This window comes from Ictalurus punctatus, chromosome 10 (genome assembly GCF_001660625.3).
Source record: "Ictalurus punctatus breed USDA103 chromosome 10, Coco_2.0, whole genome shotgun sequence".
Taxonomy (NCBI): Eukaryota; Metazoa; Chordata; class Actinopteri; order Siluriformes; family Ictaluridae; genus Ictalurus; species Ictalurus punctatus.
Window position 1 is genome coordinate 5,691,402 of NC_030425.2, and position 22,029 is coordinate 5,713,430.

Consider the following 22,029-nt stretch of genomic DNA (forward strand, 5'->3'; position numbering starts at 1 on the left):
TTGCAGTTTGTTAATTAGTCACTCAAATAGTTTCTCATCAGATGACTTGTTTACTCTTACTTGTGCTATTTTTTTGATGACTACTTACTTAGCAAGTAGTATGTACTCTTTTGTACTCTTTCCACCAGTGCATATTTCTATAGCATGCAACACTCCTTTTCTGTTGTTGCAAGTATTAGTATTAGAGACCTTGAGGTGGACTCACTTGGCTCACTTTTGGATCAAGATGGTTAGAGGAAAATATCTAGTTGACTTTTAAAGAGTCCATTATTAGGGTATGAACGGCTGAAGTTTCATTCACAGACAGCCCGGTCAACTGTTTGTGATTTAATAGGAACTGTGACTAAACTGACATCTTCATTTAGAGCTATGGGAAAGCCATGGGCCATGATGACCATGATGTTCATGTATTAGTGTGATATGTAAGGAAACACAGACGAGCAACTGTTCATCAAGTCAAGTGAAGGACCATGTTAATGCACAATGTGATTTGATCAGACCAGTCTGTCCACAACGTCATAAAGAGTGATGTTATAGTAGGCTAGCAGAACATAAATCCCTTATTTCGAAGACAAAGGCACATTTGAGAATTCAGAAGTGCAAAGACCATACGCACTGGTCTGCAGATGTGGAAAATAAAATGAGTCACCCTTCAGCATATTCTTGAGAAATATGGGTGGCTGCATGTGTGCTGTAACACAGAGAGAATGGTACAGGAAGAATGCATGACCCCTACAGTGAGGATGTAGAGTGGCTCTGGTGTGTTTCACAAGTGTGCGACGAATACAGACGAGCTAATATTGTTAACCAACAGCATACAGTCACACAGCCTAGCAGCAGTTTTAGATGTACATTTGTTCAACTGTATTCGAGGTAATATCATTAAAAGGTTTTTCCAGCCCAACTCTATCTAAAGCACACAAAAAAAAACTTGAAATTAACCCCCCAAAAAATAGGCATTGCAAAAAAGAAGTCTTTTCTTCATTTTTTCTCAGCTTTCGCCTGGGAAACAAGAATTTTGCACGTATTTTTGATGTTCAGATATTAAGCACTCAACAATCCCCCTTCCACTTGAGTATTTCAGAAACTGCTGATCTCCTGGGATTTTCACACACGGCAATCTCTAGAGTTTACACTGTGAGAGGAGGGTCTGAAACACATTGTTGTTGAGAGAGATCAGAGGAAAATGAGCAGACTGGTCTGAACTGACAGGAAGTCTATAGTAACTCAAATCGGCACTCTTTACAACTGTGGTGAGCAGAAACGCATCTCCGAATGCACAACATGTCAAACCTTGAGGTGGATGGACTACAACATCAGTAGACCACGTCAGGTTCCACAGCTTTAAAATATTTGTCATATTATCTATATATATATATATATATATATATAATTTACAGGAAGAGATGCACACAGATTAACCGTTAATACAATATAGTCAGAGTCGAGTCCACAATGACGCAGTTGTCATGTAATGGAGGCTGAGACGGAAGCAAGTGCAGGTATGGTGGTTTACTTAAAAAAAGTCCAAAGGATTAGGCAGAAATCAAAGTACAAGACTGGCTAGGGCAGGGGTGTGCAATCTTATCCAGAAAGTGCTGGTGTGGGTGCAGGTTTTCAATCCACCCAAGCAGAAGACACACCTGAGTCTATTGAAAGCCAAGATCAACTGATTAAACAGGTGGAATCAGGTGTGCCTCCTGCTTGGTTGGAAAGAAAACCTGCACCCACACCGGCCCTTTCCGAATAAGGTTGCCCATCCCTGGGCTAGGGTCAAACGATCAGGCAAACAGGCAAAACTAGGCAGGGTAGAAGAGCGAGGTCAACAGAGTAAACAAAGGTCAATGATCAGAAAAGCAAACACGATAAAAGGCTTGGACATACAACAGAGACTAGGCAACTGAATGTAATACTTTGCAAAGTCCTTGTATAGAACCAGTCTCTTATACGTGAGGCTGTGAGAGCTGTGAATAGGATGCAGGTGTGCATGATTAGAGTGAATGTGAGTGTTCTGGGAATTGCGGTCCACGGCGGCCATGTTTGTAGGCCGCTGTGCAGGATGAGAAATGTAGTCACTGGTTTGCTGTGATATGACAGCAGTGCCACTGGTGCCAATCTATCATATCAGACAAATTAAAAATGGATCGGCATCAGCTAAGTGGTTGTGTGTAATGCAAACTAAAAAAGAAGATAAACTATCACAGCACGTAGCCACCGTTCGCAATGTAGCCGCAATCGCAAGTCAGTTGTCCTCAGATTTAGAAAATAATTTCGAGGATTTCATTAACGGCTTTGCATGCACAAAGTCAAGAAATATGACGTTCTGCTAAACGTAAGGCTTATTTACCAATATACCTTGGCAAATATGTGGCGCTGTTGTAGATTTGATATTTGTGGAGCTAGTCGCTCAGTGAGTGAAGCTTGTAGTGTCAGTGTCAGTGTATGTTTTGCTGCCATGTAGGTTTCGCTGTTTGTGTTACGCTGCTGTGCGTCTCTATGGTGCTGATTTCAGCTGTTGATATGGTTACTTCCTAATACAGGCCAGTTATGATGGAAATAATGATACTTAGCCTGACATGTTGCATTGGCATGTGAGTTGCAGTCAGATTTGAGCATCAGTAAGAGGGCTAGAACGGTTTTGTAGGCCCATGTCTATCTACGGTGTCAGGTTTTTTGTTTGGGTCTTACATTTTCATGTAGTATGTGTGCTGAGCATGTACTTTAGCTATAAGTTCATGTAAATCTATGGTCTTTATAGGCATAAAGACCCGCCCTGATCATGAGCACAGACTCACCCAAACTGGACAGTTAAAGACTGGAAAAAGATAATGGTTTTTGCACCATTCTATGTAAACTCTAGAGACTGTTGTGTGTGAAAATCCCAGATCAGATCAGCAGTTTATGAAATACTCAAGCCAGCCCATGTGGTATCAACATCAATGCCACGATCAAAGACACACAGATCCCTTTAACTTCATTCTGATGTTTGATGTGAGCATTAACTGATGCTCTTGACCTGTATCTGCGTGATTTTTCATATTGCGCTGCTGCCACATGATTGGCTGATTAGATAACGGCATAAATGTGCTGGTGTACAAGTGGTCCTGATAAAGTGGCTAGCGAGTATACTGTAAATTGTGAGGCTCAATATCACCTGCCCCTATGGACAAGATAATATTTTCTGACATTATGGATAAATATGACCATGAATGTTCAATATAGGTCAGAAAGTAGTAAGATGATCATGCAGATTCCTCTAATTAGGAAATGGCCATGGAATGTTAAAAACAGTATTGCAATGCTGGACCATGTTATTCATTGTTCGAGTTTCCTGACTAAAACAAGCCCTCACAGTTTTCTGATATAACACCTGAAGTCAAGAGGACAGAGTAGAGGTTTGTTTACACAGCATAACCTAGTGGCAAAACAAAACTGACACAACTACTCCACCCATAGCAGCACACCCACTGCACTGATCAAGCACACCTTTCATTAGTCTACAGTATACAGGCTGTGAGTGATTACAGGAATAACAAGCCATTCATACTGTTAGAGGAGTGTGAAGGCTTTAGGCTAGTGATTTCAAGCTGTTTATTATTTTTTTTTAGAAACGATACCAGACCCTTGTAAATCAACTTTGTGAAATCTGCCCTATATGCTAGGATTCCTCTTTGGGTCTGCTGCTAATGAAGGCCTTGGAGAGAAGAGCACAGGTTTTAGAAACTAGAAACCTGCACAGCTGAATGGACTAGCCATGGATCCTCTTAGGCCCCTAGCAGGTGCCTGGGCATACCCTAATCCTCCTGTGGCTCATGTCTTAAACATTTTTTTAATCCTCCATTAAAGGATCCTCTAGAGACATTTATGAGGGGCGGGGGCTGCCGGTGGGACGCATCGCAGCCAAAATTGTTCAATGGGCATTAACAACATCATAACATGTGGGTCCTGATGAAAATGTTGTCGGTTTACAAACTTCAGTTTCAGAACAAGGTTACCCAAGCCTGTGGTTTTGGACGTCTGCAAGCTAGCGGAACAGGAAACACTCCGGGCCATATGATTCCAGATTGACCTTATGGTTAAATCTGGGTTTTCTGCCTAAGGTCCTTCTTATGCTCAGTACATTCTCTGCATGCTATTTAGACTAGACTAGACTATTTATTGGTACCTCGAATAGTGAAAGCTACAGCAGGGGGAAGAGCTTTCTCTTACAAAGCCCCACAGTTATGGAACAGTCTTCCTATTAGTGTTCGGGACTCAGACACAGTCTCAGTGTTTAAGTCCAGGCTGAAAACGTATTTGTTTACTCAAGCTTAACATGAATAAACTTTCTTTTACGCAAAGTACACAGTCCTATCCATCACGGGATAGTATGCATACCTAATAATCTCTCCCTCTCTTTACCTCCCTCTCCCTCTCTCCTTCTGTCGAGCCACACATGATTTTATGGAGATGTCAGTGATCCTGACCCTTCTGCTCTCCGGACCTGCCTGATCCATCCGGGTGCCCTACCTCTGGATGGAGCTCTCATCATGTCGAGGCTACAGCCTGGAGATTGCTGAGGACGGTACCGCTTGAAGTACCATGAAATGGTTTTGGACGTCAATTCTACATGGACGTTCTCGCTGTGGTTGCTGGGACTACGGTTGCTGCGATGGTCTCGGGACTGCAATTCCCACATACAGTTCTGCACTCAGGTCTCCTTTAGTGAACAGTGGACTAGTTCAACAAATACTTCATGTATAAACCATAATGAACTTTCTTTTACTTTCACACTATCCGTCGTTACCCAGATGAGGACGGGTTCCCTTCTGAGTCTGCTTCCTCTCAAGGTTTCCTCCTCATATCATCTTAAGGAGTTTTTCCTCGCCACCGGCTCGCTCAATAGGGATAAATTCACACACTTAAAATCTCTATCCTGTGTTTATATGTTTCTGTAAAACTGCTTTGAGACAACGTCCATTGTTAAGAACGCTATACAAATCAAATGGAATTGAATTGAATTGAACTAGACGGTGGCTATTTAATAATCAGGTCACTTTGTGACACTGTTGGAAGGTCTCAGCATGTGTGTGCATGTGCCCAAGAAGGTATCCAGATGATATTCACCACCCCTGGAGGTTCTGGTCTTTACAGAACTGCAGGAACATAATAAAACTAGCAATCTGATCGTTATTTGTTCAGTACCCTTCAGTAATAACAATCAGTAACTCTGTTTAGATATAAGTAAATGAAGGGTGCAGTACAAAGCATATCATTTCAGTATTACTACAGTATTCGTTTTTTTTATTGATTCATTTCTGGGTTGCTATTATAAACCTTCAACATATAGAGAAGCACGAATTTTATGCATTCTGTAGCACATAGGTTTTTATCTATGTGCAGTAGCTATGGCAGGGCCACATTGAAAGTCACTGTGCTCTTTGGTCACTCCCATTCTAGTATGCTTATCTATGGAGAATGTATGACTGTACTTTGTTAGCAAAACGCATGAAATAGGTAAACACTAATTGGCGTGTCAACATATATTGACATATATTGTTAAATATATATATATATATATATATATATATATATATATATATATATATATTGCAGTATATTTAACAATATATTTAAATACATTGGAAAAAATGTGTATAGAGTATATTGCATAGTATTTTAAAATATAGTTGTAAGTTTGGAAGAACTTGATAGTTAAGTCATAAAAATGGTCATTACCTCGGTAGGAGGTATCACAAGCACATATTTGGACCAAAATGGGTTTGGAAGAAAACACTACACACACACACACACACGCAAATCAACCAGATCAAATAACGAAGAGGCACATATTCCAGCCTCATACTCTAATTTGTAATTCATGGAAGTGTGTTTTTACTTTCATGTATTCTTTTCCTTTATTTTTCATATTTTCTTGTATTTAGGAAAAGATCAGTTCATTGGATAGATCTGCACGTTCAAATATGGTTAAAAATGGCAAAATTTGCAGAAGCATCACTATACCACGTACATGATCAACACATACTGATGCACTGGATGAAAGAGTTTTATCTTTCAGGATCCACGACCATCCAATAACGCATTTCTGACCTCTGCACTGCAGATGAAGTATGGCTGTCATAGAAAGCACACCTGTTACTCTGCATACCCTGCATGGTCATATCTGCTCTTCTAGGAACGCTCCTTTTAGTTAAATATTTCCCCTCCAACAGGTTGGGTGAATAGTTTTCTGATGTTTCATTGGAAAAACGTTTCATATCTAAAAATCTGCATGCCCAACATCTGATACGCATCTTGACAAAGTGACAAAATCTGTTTTTGACTGGTTTTCACCAGAAAATAAGGTTCAAATAAAGGATGTATGAACATTTTTGTTCCAGGACAGGTTCTGAAGTCTTCAGGACAAGTGGTTACTGACGTTGAGTGAATGCGTTAACCTTGAACAGGTTCATGATGATGGACATGGATGCCATTTGTGATATTATCATGTCACTGGTTGCAAGAAAATGTGGGTATATAACCGGAAAGGATGCTTTATTGCCATAAATGGAAATGTAGGGGTATGCACCTGTCTTATCGTATGCAGGACTATACCTATAAAGCCTTACCAGCTACTCAACTGTAATATGCGAGCAGACGCTCTTTAGGTGCAGCTACTATTTTCTGTAGGTCTCCACCAGGACAGCGACATGTCTTTGCCTTTGAAAACCTACGGCACCAAGACACTCAGTGTGTACGGGGGCGCCGGGGGTCAAGGAACCCGCGTTTCATCTTCCAGGCCTGCGTTATTTTGTGGATCTTCTTGGCAATCCAACCGTGCAGATGGCCTCACTTTGGACATTTCAGACAACCAAAAAGCCATCATGCAGAATCTAAACGATCGTCTGGCATCCTTTATCCAGAAGGTGCAGTCTCTGAACGGTAAAAAGGCTGAACTGGAGAGGAACATTAACGAGTGGTGTGCGAGCCACACTGTGGTGTCCAACGAGTACTCGGGATTCTTGGCCACCATTGAACGCTTACAAGATCAGGTAAGATTAGAAGAAGAAAAAAAAGGTAGAAGGGATCATATAGAATGGTTGCAACGTTACAATGTAACTTGGGCTCTAAATCTGACAAATGTAAGCCTGACATTACACATTCTAGCTATCTATCTAAGCAAAGAAGAAAAAAAGTATGCATGAGAATACGGGACTAAGGCTGATAACTAACAGTGCACAAGCCTGCTCCGTTACTGTATAGCAATTTTAGACATGAATTGATTATTCACATTTCACATTTATCCCACTAACATACGATCTTACTTTGGACGCACCTATATGTATCAAACACGGTCGTAATACAGTAAATTCACAATCTAGTTTAAAGACACCAGCATTTTCTTCTCATTTAGCTAGTAGCGTACTTTTACAGACATGTGCCTGATGTAAATATAACGGTGTATTCCATTTCACATTAACTCTATTAAATTGCAGTCATAGTCATTGATCATTGATTATATATATATATATATATATATATATATATATATATATAGAGAGAGAGAGAGAGAGAGAGAGAGAGAGAGAGAGAGATTTATATTTATAAAGTTATATTTTACTGAAGCTACATTTTACTGAATACTCATATTGTTCGATCTAATCATCCTTAACTAATCACCCTTTGGTTAAATTTAGCTTTTTCTCTGTGCTCCTTTTCACTTACCTTACATATTTTCCAAATCTCAACGTGTGAATGATCCATATAGTGACACTGCTGAACTTGCGCCCCGCTACACAAACTGAAGAGGCACAATTTTAAATAGCTTTAAAGCTTAAAAATGAATGCATCAAAATGATTGAGTTAAAAAACGACTGAATGGTTAAATGAAAATATGCTACAAATGTAATTTACGTAAGAGTAGGCCTCTTAGGTATCTTATCTGCATAAGGGCATATCTTAAAGGAGTCAGTGTGACAGCATAGTTTTGATTGATTTAAGCAGGAGCACAAAGTTTTGTTTGATTTTCAGTGTTCAGCTGATTAGTTGTATCAGATGTGCTCCTGCTTTGTTGCAACAAAAGCTTGCAGTCAGACCAGATTTCGGCAGATAAGATTGTCTAGCCCGGCTCTAAAATTACAACACTTTGTTTATTGATTTATTTCCCCTTTTGCTGCTCTACTTTAACATCCCACTGTAGTCCCTACTAGTATAAACCGTATCAAGTGGCTGACAGTGATGAGAAAACGTTCTGCATCTTTTCCAATCTTTTCCAGATTCAGCAAATCTCTAAGTCCAATGGTGAGGCTGGACTAAATATTCAAAATGCCTTTCTGGTTGCTGATGATTTCAGAATCAAGTAAGTGAACAAAATGTGTGTGTTTAGAGTACGTGTGTAGCTGCCTTATTTTCCATATTTTATTGCATTAATAATCCTTTACCTCACTTTAGGTACGAGTTAGAGCTAGCCATTCGTACATCAGTGGAGGCAGAAACTGCCCAAAACAGGACGCTCATGGATGAGCTTATCCTATCCCGTTCAACTCTGGAGATGGAGTATGAAAGCCTGAGTGAGGAACGCATCGTTCTTGAGAAGAACCATGAGGAGGTACAGACATTTGTCATTTATTTCCTCACTCTAACTGTATATCCCTCGTATAATATCCTGACAGTTCTTAAGTCCTCTTATATCAAGTCAACTAGGTCTGACATAAAAAAATAAAAATTATAAAGGAGACATGGGTGTTAGGATTTGTGAATCTATATCCCGGGGCGAGCCACTAGAAAACTGTTAGGATTTGAAACTAGAGAATCTCCAGGTTACGATTCTTAAAAAGAGGCAACGTGAAAATGCACAAGAACGACTGTGCCATAGCCTCGATACTCACTTTCCACACCAAGCCCTTGGGAGAGTTTACCAAATCATACAGACACACAAAGTTCAAATGGCAAGATCTCTCATTGATTCCAAGAAAGACAGAGTATATATCAATCATACTTGACACACGACAGAGATAACAGGTTAACTATTGATTGGCTAGGCGGAAGGGCATATTTGCATGAAGCAGGAAGGTATGTAAATGTGCAAATAGTGAGGGGACAAAGGAATGCACAAATGGTGAGGGGCTTTATCCATCCACACCTCAGTCAACAAAGAGAAAAATTGGAACCAGGAACCAGGAAACAGATAGATTGGGGGGGGGGGGGGTGCACAGGGAGGGGAGAGTGTTCACAGTCAACTTATCAATAGGGTTTTAAGCCTCAACCTGGCATTAAGACACAGTTAGTCAGTGCTAAAAATCTTCTATTATAATGTTCCGACACTTTTTCCTGTTATAGGACATGACAAAAGGTTTAAGCTTTGCCGAAGCCCCAGTGAAACCAGCTAACACATCAGCCGATATTCTCACTCGTGCTGTGTCTACTGCTTTAACTGTAAAGAAAGGTGTGTCCACCTTCACACTCACCCTGGCATTCCAGCACTGTCTGAAAACTCCACGCAGATACAACCTGGAATGTTCGACGCCCTCGTTTTCATCCGTTTCTCACTTTAATCCTCGAAAACATTTATTCACATGAAAATCTTTACCCACCGTTTTACTAAATATAATACAAGTGAATTTCCCCAGTGACGATTTCACTCGCAATCAGTTCAAACAAAGTGCAAAGTAATGTGCTGTGTATCTAAGAGGCAATATCACAGCTGACTTCAGTCAGTGATGTAGCGTCTGAGAAACAGATAGTGTTAACTGTGAAAGAACACATTCCAGGTGGTATCTGTGTGGAGATTTCAGACAGTGCTGGAATGCCAGGGCCAGTGTGAAGGTGGACATGCCTTTCTTTACGGTCAAAGCAGTAAACACAGCACGAGTGAGAATATCAGCTGCTGTGTTAGCTCGCTTCATTGGTGCTTGCTTCAGCAAAACTGAAACGTCCTATAGCAGGAAAAAGTGTCTGAACCTTATAATAGAAGATTTTATCACTGACTAACTGCGTCTTAATGCCAGGTTGATGCTTAAAACCCTACGTCTCCTTTATTTTATGTCAAACCTGATCTGGCTACAAGGTTCAAATTTAGACTGGTCTTGTTACTACTTTCAGTCAGCTCAACAAAGTTACCCAAAACACTGAGGTCTCTACAGGGGAAACAGTGTATGACTAATGCAGTGCTCTTTCCCTTCAACCCCCCCTCCCCCACACCACCACCAGCCCGGTTGTTTTTGCGCTCCTATAATCTGTTCCGCTTGCAGTTTCCCGTTCCATTAGCTCTCGAAATGATGGTTATGTATTTTTCTCCAGAAAACTAGTTTTTACATACAATGTACATGAAGTGAAAAATTTGAGCTTGGCGTTGCTCGGTTTCTCTTCGACAAACGAAAGCAATGTTTTGCATGTTTACCTTGACCATGGTTACCATGGTTACTATGGTATGACTGTCATATTTATACTATAACAGTGGACATAGGCATTATAGTAATACCATGGTAATATCATGGAAAGAATAACAAACACAGTCACTGAAAGATACTAAAACTGTGGCTAAATATGTAGTAGACATAGTTTCCATAGTAAACCCAGAGTAAATTAAGGTATTATTATGGTTAAGGTATAGTAATCATTATCATTGTGAGGAAACACGGTTACTTCATGGTAAATTCATGGTTCAGAGTTTAACAGCAATAAAAATCATACAGTACCCTATTAAAAGCATAGTGTACACAGATCAGTAAAAATGCATACAGTATGTGGGTGAAAGGGGATGAAAGGAAATAAAACTTGATGGAAACTGGTTCGACAAAGCCATTGTTCCTGCTGATTAGAATTCTCAGTCTGCCTCCTAATGGCAGAAAGTAAAGAGGATGGGTGGGGTCAGTACACATCCACGGTAGGCTTTTAGCTGTGATGTGTGAAAATATACCCTTCATTTGGAGTTATTTATCTCCTGTGATGATCCTGCTGATCTGATTAACAACATGGGGCCAAAGGAGAGGTCCCTACAATTACACAATGAATTTATTTTGTGATAGTGCAACATGTCTTGTATTCAGGACAAGGCAGACAGAACGGTAGATTCAAGCCAAACACCCTATCTATGAAGAATTATTAAGATACAAGAAGCACAAGTAAACTATAAAGTTTTTTTTTTTTTTTTTTAATTAAGAATATGTTGCATGCACAAAGAGCAAGAATTAAAACAAATTAAAATAAATCTTTTCTAAAAAAAAAATAATAATAATAAAAAAAATTCCATTTAGTCAATTTCTCATTTTAGAGATTTTCATTTGCAAATATTGTTAATCCATTTACTGTTTTTTTTTTTGTTTGTTTGTTTGTTTTTTGCCGTTAGGCTCTTGGGACATGATTACCTGGTGGGTCTTACACCTTTTCATACTTGAAAACTTGACCATGCCAACTCAATGTACTATGACACTGAGTGGAACGATATGAAGAGAACAGAAACATCCAGATGAAACATACACTGTAATCACATAGCTACCCTGTGCCTTTTTATTTAAAAAAAAAAAAGTTGCACAATTTAATTTTTGGTAACAAAAGGTCATATTAATATGAATTACCTACAACAACAACACATAAAGCTAGTCACTTAGAAATGATTAGCTGATTAGCTGTTCGTGATTAGCTGTTTCCTTGTTCGTGTGTGCTTATGAGTATTTTGTTGTTGTTGTTGTTGAAACAAAAAAATTGTCTTTTTGTTCAGTTCTTTTATCTCATAATCATCTTTCAAAGCCTTCTCAGTAACTTCCTGACTGAATGAAACAGGCTACTACTGACATTTAGATCACACACATGCCCAACCAATCTATTTTCACTGCTCATACACCCACCAAATATTTGCAATATATTTTACTTGTTAGAATCATGAATTGGCATCCACGTCGAATCTTGGAAACTGTGTCTTTTAGGAGAAAGCTCAGGTTCTTGCACAGGCTGTAGTCCAGGTGGATGTTTCTGTGGATGCAGCACCCTCTACAGACCTGATCGAGACTTTGACAAAGATGCGAGAAGACTATGAGGCCGTGACTGCCAAGAATCGTAGAGACCAGGAGGTCTGGTACCAAAGCACGGTACATCAAACAGACCGTAAAAATGAACGGTGCAAAACATTTTCTGTGCAAAGGTGTCATCAGAAGGTGTTTGAATAAGTGAGCTGTGTTTTATAGATTTCTACGGTGCAAAAGAAATCCATCGAGCAGACTGAGGATTTGGAGCACAACACTGCAGAACTCAGTCAGTTGAAGAGCGACTTCCATAGGATGCAGATTGAACTGCAGACTCAACACAGTACTGTAGGCACACACCCACACTTTACTGCTACCACAAACACATTAAGCTCTATTTAATCACAGTTTATTTGTCTAATGATGGTTTCAAATATTTATTGACATACCAGACATGTATGTATAATTATCCAGGTGAGCTCATGTCATCTTTGTTTTAAAAAAAAAAAAAAAAACCTAGACATGTAGAATTTTCTGTAAATAGGATCAGATGTTTTCCTTTACTTAAAAAGTATGCATTTCGGGGGTCCATGGAGTGTCTGGCTCCATCTGCAAGGCGAAAAATTAACGACTCCTCCGGCAAATTAAACAGGAGCGTCATTTCTCAAGCTTGAAGCAACATGCACAGTAAAGGCAGAAGGATTGTGCCAGGTGGTTTCCCATCAGACAAAATACCACTTTTGAGCCTTAATGATTGGTATTCATGATGCATCAAGCCCAACCCTTTCCCTGCCAACCAGTGTGCTGCCAACCTTCATGACTTTCCTGCACAGTACGAGTATATTAAGAGGGAGGAAATACAGTCATGCTGTCCAGATTTTTTTTCCTTCAAGCACCTTCTAGATCAGAGGGGCCAAAATCAATTCTTCATGGGCCATAGTCCAGGAAAATTCTACATCTTATTCTACATCTTATTCAAATCACCAGTTAGTAAGTGAGCATGGAATTGACCAAACTGTTCAGGACCGGTCTTGGACTCCTCGGATCTAGGGATTTTTTTTTTTTTTTTTTTCTTCAGACGCCTTAAATATTAATATTAAATGAATATGATATATTAAAACCTTACATGTTGTGAATTTAAAAGAAAATACCTGTTCATCAAGAAACTGGCATTCTCAGCACATACAGCGAGGGGAAAAGAAATATTCCGAATTTTTGTGTTTGTTATTTAATATAGGTCCAGTGCAGCGTAGAATCTTTTCAGCTCGTCGTGTTTGGAAAAATGAAGTGTTGCTTGTATGATTCCAAGAACACCACACTCATAGTGAAGTCCAGAGGTGGGATCATCATGATGTGAGCCGCTTCTGTTCAAAAGATGCATTGTGCTTCTTCAAAGGACACATTAATGGAGCAATATAAAGGGGCATAGAGGAGAAGTTAATCTCATCAGCCAAGAAACTGAATGTGGGAAGAAGATGGACGTTCCACACATACAGACAAAAGGCTTTGCATGGCCTAGCCTATTGCCTGATTCGAATCCCACTGAAAATTTATGGAGGATTTTGAAATTGCCGGGACCTTTGTAGCCTTGGGGAACTGAAGATGATTTGCCAAGAGGAATGGCAAAATTGAACCACAATGGCAACAAAAGCTGTGTAAAACATGAATAAAAACAAAATGCAATGATCTCATAAACCCATATGTTATTCCCAGTAGAACATTGAAAACATATCAAATGTTTAAACTGAGGAAGTGTATCATTTTAAGGAAAACATCAGGTAATTTTGAATTTGATGGCGGCTGTGGATCAGGTGGTAGAGCGAGTTGTCCATTATTCTTAAGGTTGGCGTTTCCATTCCCGGCCTACGTGACTCCACATGCTGAAGTGTCTGAACCCCAAGTTGCTCCTGATGGCAAGTTAGCGTCTCACGTGGCAGCTCTGCTACCACTGGTGTGTGTGCGAGAGTGTATGAATGGATGAGTGAGAACCAGTGTAAAGTGCTTTGTAGAACCACCAAGGTTAAAAAAGCGCTATATAAGTGTAAACCATTTCCCGTTTACTATGGCCTCAACACGTCTCAAAAAAGTTGGGACGGGGGCAGGGAACTTCGGGAACCTCTGCCCAGCTTTACTTCTGATACTCTTTTTATACCCAATCATGTCACTGATCTGTTGCCAATTAACCTCCAGCTGTTTCTTTTTAGTAACACATACTTTTCCAGCCTTTTGCTGCCCCTGTCCCAACTGTTTTGAGACGCCTTGCGGCCATCAAATTAACCTAACTTTTTCCTTAAAATTCAGTTTAGACATTAGATACGTTTTCTATGCCCTACTGTGAATAACATATGGGTTTATGAGATTTGCAAATCACTGCATTCTGTTTTTATTGACATTTTACACAGCGTCCCAGCTTTTTTGGAATTGGGGTTGTACCGAATCAACTTGAAACGAAACGCCATTTATTTTACACAGCACAGTAAAATGAACTATAGGAATGGCCCGGATGAGAAATGAGCATTAAAATCAACAGCATGATCTCATGAAATGAATTCCGCTCAAGACTCGATGTTTGTGGGAGGCACTACAGATCAATTTAGATGCCAGATAAAATATTATCAGAAAACTGAAGACTCAATGCACACACTATTCACATATTTTTTTGTAAAGACCTAATAGTTTGACTTAAACGCCATGTATTAGAGTACTAATCATGCACAATTATTGCTGCTCGAACCTCTCTCCACAGAGGATGTCCCTTGAAGGCAGTCTACAAGACTCTGTGACCCGCTACGCAGCGCAGCTAGCAGAGCTCCAAAAAATCATCACTGACCTGGAGCACAAGCTCAAGCAGATTCATGCTAACATAACCAACAAAAAAGAAGACTATGACAACTTGATGGAGGAGATCAAAACGTATAGGTTACTGCTGGAAGGAAACAGCAGGTGAAGATAATACTGCATTTCCCTGCCAGAGTCGATGAGTGATGAATTTTTCGAAATGATTATTATTGTTTTGGACGTTGGTTGCTGGTTTCATTATTTGTGCTAATGCTATGATTTTCTCTTTCTTTTTCTTTATTTGACAGTGACCCCCAAGGTGAGTGACGTCTTTCCTGTCTTGAGTGATCGTAAGAGGCGATAAGAACTGCACCAATCACAGTTTTGCCATGTGCTGTACTTGCTAACGTACTTTATTGCCATTCTGTTTCCTTGGAGAATTGCTACACAATTGATCACTTTTTTTTTATTTTTATAAGCTATTTATTTAAGAGATTAACACGACTGTCTTGGAGCACAATTTGAACGCCTGAAGAAACCTGCATTTTTTTTAAAGGCATAGTTTTATACTAGCCATTTGTTATACATGGTGACTTTACTAAATGTGCGCCTGTTTTGTAGTAAATTTGAAAAGAGTTGCAACAGATAACCTGTACGTCTCTCAGGAATGAACCGTCTCTCATGTTCTGTCTTACAGTCGCTCGCAAGAAGATCGCAGTGATAAAGATAATGGAAAGCAGCCAGACAGTGAAGATACATTAATGACTGATGTGCGAACACACCTTAATAAAGCCAATGTTTTCAACCTAACCCGATAAGGTCTGTCTGCAGAGTATGGAAGGAATGCATATATGAAGATGAGAGTGGCTCTTGGTGATCGTACAGATTTTGTTAGTCAGCTAGTTAACATGATACGACAAGAAGACTTCTGATCGGATTTATTCCTCGATGTGCTATTCATAAACGTCATTATCGTCACTGCTTATCCTATACATGTAGCAAACATGAGCTAAGCTGACAGGAATTCTGAGAGGACTTTTACGACATATTTATATTTTACAACTCAACTTACAGTGAAGATATTTATATGTGTGACCTAGAAATCATGTCAGCTTAGCTTGTGTTAACTAGCTGACTAGAATCAGCACCGGTGATTATCACAACCCCAATTCCAAAAACAAGTTGGGACGCGGTGTAAAATGTAAATAAACGTAAATAAAAACAGAATGCTACGATTTGGAAATCTCATAAACTCATATGTGATTCAGAACAGAACATAGAAAACATAGCAAAGGTTTAAACTGAGGAAATGTACCATCTTAAGAAAGAAATCAGGTCATTTTGAATTTGATGACGCCTCAGAAAAGTTGGGACGGGCACAATAAAAGGCTGGAAAAGTAAGTGTTACTAAAGTAAGTGTTACATTTGTTTACATTTTACACCGCGTCCCAACTTTTTAGGAATTGGGGTTGTAATAATCATCGGTGCTAATTCTAGTCAGCTAGTTAACACAAGCTAAGCTGACATGATTTCTAGATATTTCAGTAATGGTCATACATATAAATATCGTCACTGCCGGTGCTAGCTAGATGGGATATATTTGAGTCTATAAAGAGCTGAAAGAAATGCCCATCAGTACTACTTAAAAACAGACAGTTTGCAGACAGACCCATCTTAATCCAGACTTAATCCAGTAATCAGACTTACTGCTCTTTAGCTAACATCACACAAATGGCAAATGGGATCTGCAGTTATACAGTGTAAGAAAAAGGAATATAGAGTGCAGTCTGTAAGTGTTTATGAAGTGACAACAAAGTTGGTATTTTGCCCCGGTGTTCCAAATAAATTGTTTTTATGCCTACATTGGGTGAACTACGTATACATAATATGATCTGTTTACACTTATTTGCTCCTCAGGCTAACCAAAGAAAGATGTAAATGTACAACTGCGTATGTTCGACTTTCCTTCATATTTTCTGTACCAACATCGTGATACACTTAAGACTGATCCCTATCTTCATGGTCATTTTTTTTTAAATGCCATTTTAACCCTGCAACCAATTTATCCACAGATCTATACACACAATATACTCAATACTTGAAATTATTATTAACATGACATTAATTAAATATAAATCCTAAAGAACTGTAACTCTGTGGCAACTAATGAACTTCCTTCACTGGCACGGTTTCTTTGGCAAACTAGCAGTTGAAACAGTTTTGGCCATTGGTGAGTAATTAAGCAAATACTCAGTAAATAAATAAATTCACCTCCTTTTACTGAGCACCAACTGACAGCAAAGCAGGGTCATAAACAACCATTACTGCACCACATGCTGTCTGTTTTTCTGCAGCCTCTAGAGACTCACTCTGCTGACTATAGCACAATATTGCACTGAAAACAACCCCGAAAGTCTTATTATAGTCCTCGCAACCAAATACAACCTTGCTAAAAGTCCATAAATATTGTGCCCCTTCTGTCTGCTCATTTTAATGGAGAATATTTTAACTTGAAAATTAGTTGTTATATGCTATAGATTACATTTTTAGACCATCAACCGTGGTTCCTAAAAAATAAAAATAAAAATGCTACAATTCTGAGTCATAAATGAAAGACCGAGTGAAGGTGATAGATCATGAGAGAAAAGAATAAAATAATGTAATATTCATTTAGTCATTCATTCATTCATTCATTATCCTGGTCAGGGTGGCTGTGGATCCAGAGGCCATTCCGGAAACAGTGGACGCAAGGCTAGAGAATTCACCCTGGAAGGGATCCATCACAGAGCACCATGAACACATACTTTCACAGCTAGGGGCAATTTACTGTAGCATAGCCAGTCCAGCTACCTGCATGTATTTGGACAGAGAACCTGGAAGAACCCACACGAACATGTGAAACACTACATAGAGGGTAACCTGAACTCAAGACCCTGGAGCTGCAGGGAGACACGTCTACCTACTTCGCCACCATGCTACAATACAGTATAATATCCACCCATCCATCCATCCATCCATTTTCTATAGCGCTTATCCTACAGGGTCACGGGGAACCTGGAGCCTATCCCAGGGCGCATCGGGCACAAGCTGGGGTACACCCTGGACAGGGTGCCAATCCATCCCAGGGCACAATCACATACACACTCACACACCCATTCATACACTACGGACTGGAGTCTTTGGACTGGAGGAGGAACCTGGAGAACCCGGAGGAAACCCCAACAGCACAGGGAGAACATGCAAACTTCGCACACACAGGGCAGCAGGAATCGAGCCCCCAACCCTGGAGCTGTGAGGCAAACGTGCTATATAATATAATTAATATAATATAATATACATGAGATGGTGATGTTGAAGATGATCCTGATTTATTGCATCTTCTTCTTACTTTAAATTGTTAAAGAGCCTTCCACAATACACATCGAGGATTATTCAAACCAAACCTAGATCTACTTGGTGTTAAATCATGCAACAAAATCATGATTTAATCAGACTACGTGTGTCCCGATACTTCTGTAAGAGTAGGGGAGTGTACCTGTATCACACAGTGAAAATGCATGAGTCATAAGCTGTGACACGTGCAGAACATTTTTCACAATACACGGCATGTTGTTCTGTAATATAGTTTTGTCGGTGCACATTATAACACCTGTTGTAGTTGTGCAACAGGACACTACCGAGTTGAACAAGTTTATTTGTGATTAATATTCCTGAACAATGGAAATTTATTCTGAATGGAGGATGTGGTATAATGAAAAGCAGGAGACATTGTGTCGTTGTGTCCATGAGTCATTTTATTGTCTCATTTCAGTTCAGATTATTTCACATGAATCATGGATCTCTCGCTGTGGATGTTGAAATTGTATTTTGAAGATTGATATTGAAGATTTTACTTGGGTTAAAATGAAGGTTGTATCATGGTGTTGAATGTAGACACGCTGGATTTAACTAGTTGTGGAGGACACCACTTGCCCATCAACCATCTCTTCCACAATGGTCTTCACCTTTATATTTTTACTGAAGTTTGTCTTGACACTGCAATTATGAAAAGAAAAAAAACAACAATTATATTAACGAAACGTGGTGTTTTAACTTGCTTTAGGTCAGTGCAGCAGGTACAGAAAACTTTTTTCATGAATGTGAACGGGGTTTTTAATGAATGAAAAGAGCAAAATACTTCATTTGATTACAACATTTTGGGGAAAATGAGAATCATTTAAAAAGCCATGTTTGGTGTTGGTTTCCTTCGTATAGCACCTGCTCTCACCTGTCACCCTCTCCATCCAGCAGCCTCCTGTACTCGGCAATCTCCATCTCCAGCCGGGTCTTGATGTCCAGCAGAATCCTGTAGTCCTGACCTTGCCTCTCTATATTATCTCTGATCTCTCCCAGCTGCTGCTCCATTCCTGTTACCTGATCTTGCAGTCCAGCCAGTTTCATGGAGTAGCGTCCCTCTGTATCTGCTAGAGCGCCTTCCAGAGACGCTTTCTGTAGGAGGAGTGGGTTTAAACGACAGGTAGGAATGGCATTGGAAAAGTGATGGATATAGAGGAAAGTTCCGTTCAAAAAAGTGAAATATTAAAAAGTTAATATCACAACCGACATGCTCTAGTCTGCCAACGGAATACACTATGAATTACCATGCTGAGTTGGGATTGTAGCTCCGTCTCCAGGCCCTGTAAGGTGCGTCTGATATCATTGACCTCTGACTTGGACACTTCTAGAGTCGTTGAGCTGGTGACCACCTCTTTGTTCAGATTATCGACCTGCAAAGAAGCAGAAGTTGAAGGTTAGCAGTATGTTCCTGTTATTGTTTTCTTTCTTTAGCTTAAAATAAATGAAATCATGCTTAAAAAGTATGAAATTAGTGAGAAGTAAGAGTACCATGAACACTTGCTATCAAGCATTACATAACGGTAATAATTCCTTCACCTTGGCCTGGAACCAGCTCTCTAGTTCACGCTTGTTCTTGGCAGCTACAGCTTCATACTGTTCGCGAATCTCAGCCAGGACACGGTTCAGGTCTTCCGCAGGTGCAGCATCCACTTCCACGTTCACACTACCGGACATGGCGTTACGCATTGCTTCCAGTTCCTAGTTAGAAAGTGTGCATGTGGGTGTGAGAAATGATCTCTGGACTAATTCTGTAATTCAAATAGGAGATACACGTGCTTGCTTTTGACAGATCTGTGAGTTGTTGTCCTGTCATAGGGCTCACCTCCTCATGGTTTTTCTTGAGGAAGATCAACTCATCCTTAAGGCCTTCGATCTGCATCTCCAGGTCTGACCTCGTCAGTGTCAGCTGATCCAAGAGTCTCCTAAGCCCAGCAATGTCTGCATCCACTGACTGACGCATGGCCAACTCATTCTCATACCTGAGCAGGAACATAGAGACTCTCTCAGAAACCCATTAGTGGTGAAGCGTATTTCTACATCTGATATATTTGAGTGTGAAGAGTGTGTAAGACACTGAATATTTACTTGGTTCTGAAGTCGTCTGCTGCCAGTTTAGCATTATCAATGCTCAGGTAGACGCTTCCGTTATCTCTGGCAGCATCCTGTATCTGTAGAAACATTTAAAAAGTTAGTGCACAATATCTAGTCACAAACTCATTCCGTTAACATTTTTCAAACATTCAAAGAATTATATTTGTACCATAGATAAATCTATATACCAAGCTATATTATAATAAATGGTACCCTATCTTGCAGGTCCCTGATGGTGTCTTCAAAAGCAGAGTAGTCTCGGGCAGTAGGGGAGGCCTTGTTTTCCAAAAACTGTCTGATATTCAGTTCCAAGTCAGCATTGGCCTTCTCCAGGGTGCGCACCTTGTCCAGATAGGACGCCAGGCGGTCATTCAGGTTCTGCATGGTGGCCTTCTCATTGGCTGCCACACCCACATCTTCACCACCAAAACCCCCACCAAAGCCAAACCCGCCTCCTCCACCAGCTCCTCCACCGGCTCCTCCACCGGCTCCTCCACCGGCTCCAAAGCCAAAGCCTGCTCTACTACCAAAACCTAGGCCTGCAGCACCTCCACCACTACGTATGGAGTGGGAGACAGTGGAAATGCGCACACCAGATCCTCCAGAACCACCATGCATGCTGGGGGCACGTGAAACCATGAAGCGGTGGCCACCACCACCACCACCACCGCCTATTGCGGAAAGCCGAGAGGATCCACCTATACCAGGGCCCCGAAAAGAGCCTCCGCTGAAGGAGCCACCCGAGGACTTAAAACTCTGGCTGCTGAAGCTGGTCATGGTTGCGGTGTAGAGCAAGGAGTGGCTCTTTCCTGAGAGAGGGAGAGAGACTGCAGGACTAAGAGAGAGGTTGGGGCTTTATATGTTGCCTTGCTGAGGGGAGGGTGAGTGGGATTATAGAAAAAAAGCACCTTTTTACATTCCACCGAGAATATGGCCAGGGGCAGAAGATCTGGCAGCTGAAGGTCTACGTGCAGGAGGATGCACTCAAAGTTGTGCAATTAACATTCAGCTGACAGTTCTGTTCTTTTATAATATTGTGGTGCATGAAAAGTCTAGCACTAACAGGAGACATGCAGGAATAGGAATATGGCCCAACAATCCTTTCATCACAAATATATTCGCCCTTAAGGCACATTTATAGATCCAAACTTTTCAAGGCGTTGCCCCTGCAGAGTTAAGACGAACATGCACAAAAAAATGTGCAAATACACACCAACATATAACTCCTTGACATATTCTTCCTATATACATCAGGGGTGCATTGTCCTGTATTATGGTGTAGTATATCTGTCTATAATGTGCCTGAGAGACTATTGCTTACATTTGCAGTTATACTCCCAAGACAAGTAAGAACTGGAGTAGATCAACACTCATACGCAGTAAACTAAAACCTCATTACAAAGTTGGCTGTTTTGCCTGGAACCAAGTCAGCATCCTCAGAACAGACCTCTTTTTGTCTTTGTGTCTTGTGCACCATTTTCCACAGTGACATTCTGCAGTGTTTAGGCCCTCGGCATTGCTTCAGATATATACATATATAATAGATTCCATTTATTAGTAAGGGTTACAGAGCATTTTTACAGAGCTAACGTAATTACCCGCTATTTACCATTTAGTGGCACTATTACTCTATTACTATTAACTATTATTATTAACTATTACATTTCACTGTCATGTTTAAGATCCAGATATATTTATTATACACTAACAGAATGCAAATGGGGTTTTTTTTCTTTTCGAAAAGCTTCTTTTAATTATTAACATTCAGTTCATAATGCCATATTCGAACATTCTTGCTAATAATCAAACTGTGCATGTACTATCA

General features: G+C 40.2%; 2 protein-coding genes across 2 annotated transcripts; one reads left to right on the forward strand and one right to left on the reverse strand.

The window, feature by feature from the left end:
* The first annotated feature begins 5,700 nt into the window (after positions 1–5,700).
* LOC108270812 (keratin, type I cytoskeletal 13) lies at positions 5,701–16,580 on the forward strand. The gene is made up of 8 exons (XM_017477754.3): positions 5,701–7,031; positions 8,256–8,338; positions 8,431–8,587; positions 11,904–12,065; positions 12,162–12,287; positions 14,686–14,882; positions 15,026–15,036; positions 15,415–16,580. Exons 1-8 carry the CDS (start codon positions 6,690–6,692, stop codon positions 15,477–15,479), a joined length of 1,143 nt encoding a protein of 380 aa, XP_017333243.1. The 5' UTR covers positions 5,701–6,689; the 3' UTR covers positions 15,480–16,580.
* A 1,913-nt stretch (positions 16,581–18,493) lies between these two features.
* LOC108270790 (keratin, type I cytoskeletal 50 kDa) lies at positions 18,494–21,041 on the reverse strand. The gene is made up of 7 exons (XM_017477708.3): positions 20,418–21,041; positions 20,199–20,281; positions 19,936–20,092; positions 19,650–19,811; positions 19,358–19,483; positions 18,985–19,205; positions 18,494–18,752 (listed from the first exon to the last, which is right to left on the reverse strand). The coding sequence occupies exons 1-7, from the start codon at positions 20,979–20,981 to the stop codon at positions 18,662–18,664; spliced, it is 1,404 nt and encodes a 467-aa protein (XP_017333197.1). The 5' UTR covers positions 20,982–21,041; the 3' UTR covers positions 18,494–18,661.
* Between the last annotated feature and the right edge of the window lie 988 nt (positions 21,042–22,029).

What these genes read in the sequence shown, in the direction of transcription:
- LOC108270790 (XM_017477708.3), bottom strand. Translation starts at nt 20,981, where the DNA reads ATGACCAGCTTCAGCAGCCAGAGTTTTAAGTCCTCGGGTGGCTCCTTC. An exon ending in TCAGGGACCTGCAAGATAGG is followed by an intron (nt 20,282 to 20,417) that starts GTACCATTTATT and finishes ATGTTTCTACAG; the next exon opens with ATACAGGATGCTGCCAGAGA. An exon ending in TACAATCCCAACTCAGCATG is followed by an intron (nt 19,206 to 19,357) that starts GTAATTCATAGT and finishes CTCCTCCTACAG; the next exon opens with AAAGCGTCTCTGGAAGGCGC.
- LOC108270812 (XM_017477754.3), top strand. Translation starts at nt 6,690, where the DNA reads ATGTCTTTGCCTTTGAAAACCTACGGCACCAAGACACTCAGTGTGTAC. An exon ending in TTGAACGCTTACAAGATCAG is followed by an intron (nt 7,032 to 8,255) that starts GTAAGATTAGAA and finishes AATCTTTTCCAG; the next exon opens with ATTCAGCAAATCTCTAAGTC. An exon ending in TGCAGACTCAACACAGTACT is followed by an intron (nt 12,288 to 14,685) that starts GTAGGCACACAC and finishes CTCTCTCCACAG; the next exon opens with AGGATGTCCCTTGAAGGCAG.